Below are 8,422 nucleotides of genomic sequence, written 5' to 3' on the forward strand. Positions count from 1 at the left end.
CATTTAAAGCCCTTGGCTATTGTACATATTGCAGCTTAAGTAGTCATAGCCTGAAAGTTATATAAGCCTCAAGGTGAGAGGGGACATCAGCATGTGTTGTCTATGCTTGTCTACCTGGAATACCAAGAATTATCTGATGATAGATGAACCTTTCCCTTATTTTGAATCAGCATTTGAAACAGACACTCTCCAAAGGTGTGTTCAAAAGAGAATTTGCCAAGGAAGGCACAAATGCAGCAAGTTGTTGACCGCTCTTTGTAAAATTGCAGTTGCTTGGCTGTCACATTGATCCTCCTGCTTTAAAACTTGAGTAACTGCCCTTAACATTTAGACTAAAAAAAAGGCTTCTGATATTTCTCTGACTTTCCTGTCCAGATCTCTGTATCCATATTTTGTGGGCACTCCATCATGCTGCATTAGTTCCATTCATTTCAAAAGCTCCTTCAAGCATTGGGGTGACCAGGGGCTGACTGGCAACTTTCGGCCCAGGGGGCAAGTACAAACCAGAGGCCCATGGTGTAGTGACTCTGCCTCCCTCCCAAACTCCCTCTTCCCTGCCTCCTCCTGACCCTCATTCCAGGCTGAAGCTTTGCTCCAGGTACTCTCTACTCACCGGCCAAATCCGGGGTTCTCGACCTGGTCAGCAGGGGGCTGTTAGAGGGGAACTAGGACAGCTCGGCCGGGGCTGCCTGGGGGAGGAGAGTCTCCAGTGGGGCATGGAACCAGCCTCTGCTCAGACACAGTTTACACCATCCATGTTGGGGGGGGGGGAGGTCTGCGCTCTGTCCTTGTCTTCATCCCGCACTCAGTAGGTCAGCAGTGGGGACTTTTTACTTCTCTTCACCAGGAATCCTTTAAGCAAGCCTGTGGCAGAAGCGGTGCAGCCTTTTTACGGAGCATCAGAGTGGCATCAGAGGGGGCAATTGCCCGTCTTCCCCCTGGCCCAGTCCTCCCCTGGGGGTGACAGAAGTGCATGCTAATGTAGGCTGATGCAACATAGGTACCGTACTCACCTCCATTTGCAGTCCATGCGAATATAGCCTAAAGCTAGTTACTGCACATACTAGCAGATTTTGAAAAATTTATATTTGTACAAAAATTTGTACATAAATTCTCAGTACTTCTTAAAGGATGTTGTTCGGAAGTAGTTCAAGATTTAATTTTCTTTTAAGATTTGATTTTGGAGTGAACGGACTTTTACCAAACGAAAACCCCATACACTTTTTGAATATTCCATTTATTTAAGAAATATTTTTCAACAAATTTTGAACAAACATACTAGTGTATGGCCAACTTTAGTTAGTTGGCCTCTATTGCAACTAAATATTTCAATGTACTGTATATTGAAAATTTATTGAAGCATGGGACCAGTGCCGCAACCAGCGCATATCCTTACTGAAGATGATACAAAACAGCAGAATTTTGAATGGCTGACCAGAGGAATGGATTTGTTATAGGAAATTCGGGACCTCCAGGGACATCTACCATGGCTGGGTTTCACTGAACATTTTGAAGTGTCATCTAAGTCCTGAGAGGTATAAATCTACAAATGTACATTAAAAATGAAGAGAACACAAGGGACACATACATAGACTGTAGACTTAGAAGTAGCTTTGTTTAGATACAACTCAAAAGATAAAGATCTAGCAATGTACATTGGTGATACATAATGTAAAACCTGTGATTGTGACTGACTAAAAGCAAACTATGGCCCTCCAGTTGTTCAGGAACTACAATTCCCATCATGCCTAGTCTTGTCTGTGAATGTCAGAGTTTTACACTGCCTCATGGGATGTGTAGTTCTGCAACAGCTGGAGGGCCGTAGTTTGAGGATCCCTGGACTAAAGGATGGAAAGCACTGCATTTGTGGAAATATGTAATGCGCACAATTATCTTCCGTACTGTTCAAGAGGGATCTGTGTATGCTGAACAGGTTAGTTGGCTATACCTAATCTTTTTTGTTCATATTTGTAAGGAACATTAAAACGTAATGTTTTGGTTTTAATGGTCTAAGAAAGTGTAAGAACGTCTGTCAAGTTCTGCTGTGTCCCCAGTGGAGAGATATCCCATTTAGATACATTTTGCTTCAGGTGGATCTCAGCAATCATGTCCATCCACTATGGTCGGGTGCTGGACCAGTTCATCTAGCTGGTGGATAAGAACCCAGAATTTGTAGGATTTACCATACTACTGCAGTGTGGAAAACTTTTTTTTTCTAAATTATACAGAATTATATAGGATACAGCTCTCATGGTGTTTCATGCTTGCAATCACTCTATTCAGTCCTCGGATTTTCAAAGCCCTACCAGACAGGATCACCATTCTGGCGAACGGACTTATGCCCTGTACACACTATCAGATTATCTGAAGACTTTTGTCTGCAGACTTACCAAAACCATATAATATGAGGTCAAACCTAAACACTTTCAATTTGTATGCAATCCGGCAGGCCCTTGCACTACATAGAAAAGGTAAATCTGAAGACAAAAGTCTTCAGATAATCTGATAGTGTGTACAGGGCATTAATCGCAATTCACCAATACAGTTTTCCCCAACCTCTGATTGGCCAGTAAAGGAAAAAAATCAAAGCAAAATGATGAGCTTAATCCCCCCCCCCGAAAAAAAAAAAAAATACAGATTACCAGTCCTGATGTGATGGTGTTATTAGTTTTCACTTTTCATGCTAAAAACATTTTCAGCAAGTACAGAAATTACTCGTTGTTCTTGCCAGAAATGCAGTGTCCTTGTCATTTTTTTTTTAGCTGACCTGAAAGCATAAAATAATGTTATTTGATTTGCGTAAACTACGTAAACTTGCGTAAACTACTAATCCCATCATCCAAAATAAAAGAAATAACCAAAGGTAGACATGTTTGAAGTGAAATCATGGTGATAGCTCCTTTCATAGATATAATGAAGGCATGAGGGCAAGAAATGTGTTATGCACAGATTTACCAGATAAAAATAAAGGGGAAAATACCTGAAAAAAAAAGGAAAACGAATGCAGCCACCACATTTAGGGACTGGCAAGCTGCAATAAATTGAATGTTTGTTCTTGTGTTTAGACAAACTTTAAGAAATACATACCATAATTTCACTGTCTGGTGTTTTGTTTTGTTTTTCGGCCTGGAGTTCCACTTTCAGTATGTCTCATGGTTCTTCCATTTATCACACTGGAGGCCTCTGACTCAGACTGTATCCAACGTGAATACCAATGAGGAATGTAACACAATTGTCTATAGAGTGACATAGCACTAGTTACATTGCCTCTGGCGATAATAGTACCATGAGGAGAAAGTGATCAAAAGTTAACCCCTTCATGACTCGAGTCAAAACAAACCTTAACTTCCAAGACCAACGTTGCAACTTTGACTTGTGTTAGTATAACTCATCCCAACTACTTCGTGGATTATACCTTGTTTTTTCTTCAGAACAGATTGGGCTTTCATTTGGTGTGAAATGGTATTGGATAACTACAATTTTATTTTTTTTTAGCTGTATAATTTTACGCCACTTTTTTTAGTACAGACTTCTCCTTAGGCCCCTTTCACACTAGTGAAGTCCGCCAGTGGATCTTCCTGCTCAGCAAGGATCAGAGGGCGAAGTCTGCCAGTGGATCTTCCTGCTCAGTGGGGATCAGAGGGCGAAGTCTGCCAGTGGATCTGCATGCTCAGTGGGGATCAGCAGGTGAAGTCCGCCAGTGGATCTGCCTGCTCAGCGGGGATCAGCAGTCAAATTTCGCCATTGGATCTGCCTGCTCAGCAGGGATCAGCGGGTGAAGTCTGCAGTGGATGGCCTGCTCAGCATGGATCAGAGGGCGAAGTCTGCCAGTGGATCTGCCTGCTTAGCGGGGATCAGTGATCGAAGTTCGCCAGTGGATCTGCCTGCTCAGGGGGGATCAGCGAGTGAAGTCCACCAGTGGATGGCCTGCTCAGCATGGATCAGAGGGCGAAGTCTGCCAGTGGATCTGCCTGCTCAGTGGGGATCAGCAGGTGAAGTCTGCCAGTAGATCTGCCTGCTCAGGGGGGATCAGCAGGTGAAGTCTGCCAGTAGATCTGCCTGCTCAGTGGGGATCAGCAGGTGAAGTCCGCCAGTGGATCTGCCTGCTCAGGGGGAATCAGCGGGTGAAGTCCGGCAGTGGATGGCCTGCTCAGGGGGGGAACAGTGGGTGAAGTCCACCAGTGGATCTGCCTGCTCAGCAGGGATCAGCGATCGAAGTTCGCCAGTGGATCTGCCTGTTCAGGGGGAATCAGCGGGTGAAGTCCGCCAGTGGATCTGCCTGCTCAGGGGGGATCAGCGGGTGAAGTCCGCCAGTGGATCTGCCTGCTCAGCAGGGATCAGCGGGAGAGTCCCCCAGTGGATCTGCCTGCTCAGCCGGAAACAGCGGGTGAAGTCCGCCAGTGGATCTGCCTGCTCAGCGGAGATCAGTGGGCGAAGTCCGTCAGTGGATCTGCCTGCTCAGCGGGGATCAGCGGTCAAAGTTCGCCAGTGGATCTGCCTGTTCAGCGGGAAACAGCGGGTGAAGTCCGCCAGTGGATCTGCCTGCTCAGCGGGGATCAGTGGGCGAAGTCCGTCAGTGGATCTGCCTGCTCAGCGGGGATCAGGGGTCAAAGTTCACCAGTGGATCTGCCTGCTCAGGGGGAATCAGCGGGTGAAGTCCGCCAGTGGATGGTCTGCTCAGGGGGGATCAGTGGGTGAAGTCCGCCAGTGAATCTGCCTGCTCAGCGGGGATCAGCGGGCGAAGTCCGTCAGTGGATCTGCCTGCTCAGCGAGGATCAGCGGATCTGTGTCCGCTCCTCTGATACAGAGTGGACACAGACACAGCCTTCTGTCCTCTATGGGCAGTTGGATGAAAATGGACCCCCTTCCCTTTCCTTCTGACTGTAATCCAATACGCCCTACCTAAAAGATGGGGAACTGATCCTCATCTGTCTGTTTTTAGCAGATAGGATTGGATGTGGGAAAGAGTCATAGGACATGTCCGTTGACATCCACCACTCTAAGGAGGGCAAAAGATGGTTGGATTGTGTCTGCCTGAAAAAATTACAGACTTTGGTCCGAATGCAATGTGAAATCAACCATACAGCCTGTATGGCTGAACTCACAACGCACAGACATCGCATGTGATTTGCAGAACAGTGCGATGTCTGACATTGCATATGTGTGAACCCGAACCGGCACTAAGTGTAAACCAGGCAAATTGCTTGGTATTGCCAGTGTTTCCATATTGTTTTTTACTGTTTAAATATCAATTGTCTTTGTTTTTAATAGAAGTTTTTTTTCCGTTTGTCAGTAAAAAATCTGCTCCATCAGTAAATTTCCATTATTTTTGTCAGTAAAAAATGCTGCGGTAGGTTGGCAACATTGGCGGCTGGTGTGAAACAGCCCTTTAGGAGGGGGCAGTATCGCCTCTGAATGCATGTCAGCTGCAACTAGACCGCTATTTGAAGAGCAATCCACTGCGGATCACTCTTCAGACAGCGACACATGTATAAACAAGCCCTTACAAAAGTACTGGCGGGATGCTCATTAATGGGTAATGGGTAGTAACACAGCAACATCTTCTGCAACAATTATTTTGTCCTTGGCACAACAAGCAGAAGTACTAGGTCACAAGCATGTGACTTCAGCAGAACTTGCTTAGGGAACCTTCTTCATTGAAGGGCACACACCCACTCTATACATCTCTTAACCAATCAGAAGTCAGATCCGAGCCCATCCCACTCCTTAGAATGTAGCAACAGGCTCAGCACTGTCACTGTTTTGAAGACTGCGGAAGACAATTTAACCATTTCATTCCCTACTTAGAGTTCTGTTAGCCGTACAGACTGACAACTAAAAACAATGTCAGTTGCAATACTGCACACAGGTCAATCAGCTGTGCTATGGCCTTTGATGGCTTTTCTTCATTTTATTTTATGAAGCACAGATATTATTCAGTTATGTACTGTTCCTTTAATCAGTTAATTGAAAAGAATGCAGACTATGAGGCTAACCACAAAGGATGTCTGTAGAACTGCGCAGTTTACATAACAGAGGCTCTATATTGTTTATATACTGCAAAATACTGACACTGGTTCGATCGCATTCTGCTAGGAGGGATCCATATGGCATCAAACCTGCTTGGGATGACGTCGAAAATCAGCTCGCTTATAATCGAAAGCGATTCAGATGCGCGGTTGCAGAAAGCAGAGCGACCAGCAGCTAGCCTGTAACAACCAAGCAGGGGGTATGATGACAGCTGTGTGACATAATTCGCCTAATAAAAATCTCTGCTATAATTCACGGCATCTGTCTGTGTATGAACACGATGATGAAACTTATGCCCCGTACACACGTGCAGATTATCTGCAGACTTTTGTCTGCAGACTTACCTTTTCTATGTAGTGCAAGGGCCTGCCGGATTGCATACAAATTGAAAGTGTTTAGGTTTGACCTCATATTATATGGTTTTGGTAAGTCTGCAGACAAAAGTCTTCAGATAATCTGCACGTGTGTACGGGGCATTAGGCCAACTACCTTAGATTGTAAGCTCCTTGAGGGTAGGGACTGATGTGAACGTACAATGTATATGTAAAGCGCTGCATAAATTGACAGTGCTTTATAAGTACCTGAAATAAATAAAATAAAATAAATAAACTAAGCATCCAAAACATCAGTTTTGGTGAGCACATATTTTTTAAAGTGCATATTTATATGTTAATTTGACAGTAACTTAATATTAACGTAGGGCTAACCATACACCATGCAATCTGATTGTACAATCACATTCAGACTATGTAGTGCAAGGGCCTGCCTGATTCATTGATAATAAATAAACTGTTTAGAAGTGACCATGTTTTACAACTCTGATTGTACAATATGATTGTACAGTGTATGGCGTGTACTGCATATGGTGTATAACTTCAATATATATATATTTTTCTTAATCTGCATTAAAATAACATCTGGCGATTTTGCCGTGATTGCACTTCATGTTATAGGGTGGCAAATTTTTGTCTCTCTCTGCCTACTTGCTTCTGCTTTGCAACACGGGCTTCCGATGCAGACTACAAGTGTCTGATTCAGCATTAAAGACACAGGCATGGTAAACTGTTGTCACCAGTGAAAAATGCCAGGGAACCGTCGCTGGAGTAAATGCATGCAAACGGGATGTGGCAACAAAAAGGCTGCAGGAGATTAGCAGGAAACTTTATGAAAAATAGACAGCTGTTTATGATACTCTGGGGGTTCTTTACTAAATCAGCTCTGCATAGAAACCAATCCAGGTTTTATTGCCAAAGCTTAATTGACCAAGCTGCAGTTAGAAGCAGATTGGTTACAATGCACGGCTGCACCCGATTCTGAACGCACCAGTCTTAGTAAATCTCCCCCACTGTGCTAAATGTTATTTGGTTAAAGTTTAATTCTCAAGGCAATCATAGAATTCATCACCACTCACCAGATACATTTAACTGACCACCAAGGAACCATCTGACCCGGCCTTGCGTGAAGTCACAGTCCTTCACTGTCTGATAAGGTTTTATCCAAATCAGCCTCTCCCTGGCTAGGACCCCCCAAAATGTCTCAGGGTCCTCCAGAGAAAACTGCACCAGGTCCTGGTAGGTGTGCACGTTTGCTAGGGCAGTTGCTTCGGGCATGTAGGAATGGACGTCCCATTGAGGTCCAAGAACATGCTGAGCTGGTTGGACCGCCGGTTGGACCTTCTGTTTCTGGTAGGAGACACAGTATCTGACCCCAAGTCTTCTCCATGTACAGATCCTTGAAGGAGTATGCTGCCTGCTGAATAGCTGGTGCAGGAGTAGTCTGCTTGTCAGGTTGACTGCCATTCTGATTGATGTGCAAGAATTTTCAGGGAATCAGAGGAACACTGGCACCATAACTCTCCAGAAGTGAGTGGAAAGTTTTAGCAGGCTCCTTGGTGGAAGAGCTCCTGTGCTGATGATAACTGCAACTGCAAAACCATCTGCTGGAGCAGTGCTGATAGAATTACACTGGCCCAAGAGCTCCTCCTTATTTCATATCCAGGAAATAGAACCAACTTTTTTTTCTCTGCACCTCTTTTACAGTTCATTGTAATCTCTGTGTAAATACCACATGTGCTCTGGCGTTGTCCCACTCCTCATACTTTTGTCAAGTTGCCAGTTACCTCGCATTCCCGCCTTCTCAGGGTTCTTCTTATCTGGATGCAGATGCTTCGCTTTATCAGAGCTGCAGTTTCTGCAGGGACTGTCTCTACGCTATCAGCACAGGGCCAAAACACATTTCTGCTTTGTACAGGGAAATGCAATCTTACTGGCTGTTAGGAAGAGACAAAATGATTAATAAAGGCTTTGTTCACCAAGTGCTGAATGTGCAGGAGGGAATTTAAATTGGACATTCTGTGCAAATGGAGGGTCCACTTCCTCGCCAGTCCAAAAAA

At 44.7% G+C, this 8,422-nt stretch overlaps 1 protein-coding gene across 1 annotated transcript in view; it reads right to left on the reverse strand.

Annotated features, from left to right (window-relative positions):
• Positions 1 to 7,994, reverse strand: part of ACSS1 (acyl-CoA synthetase short chain family member 1) — a 243,539-nt gene extending 235,545 nt beyond the window's left edge. The window contains exon 1 of the mRNA XM_082252543.1: positions 7,442 to 7,994. Within this exon, the coding sequence (XP_082108669.1) occupies positions 7,442 to 7,829 (388 nt within the window). The 5' untranslated portion in view covers positions 7,830 to 7,994. The remainder of the gene's footprint in view (positions 1 to 7,441) is intronic.
• Positions 7,995 to 8,422: the final 428 nt, after the last annotated feature.

This window comes from Pelophylax lessonae (genome assembly GCF_965119305.1).
Source record: "Pelophylax lessonae genome assembly, chromosome: 3".
Lineage (NCBI taxonomy): Eukaryota > Metazoa > Chordata > Amphibia > Anura > Ranidae > Pelophylax > Pelophylax lessonae.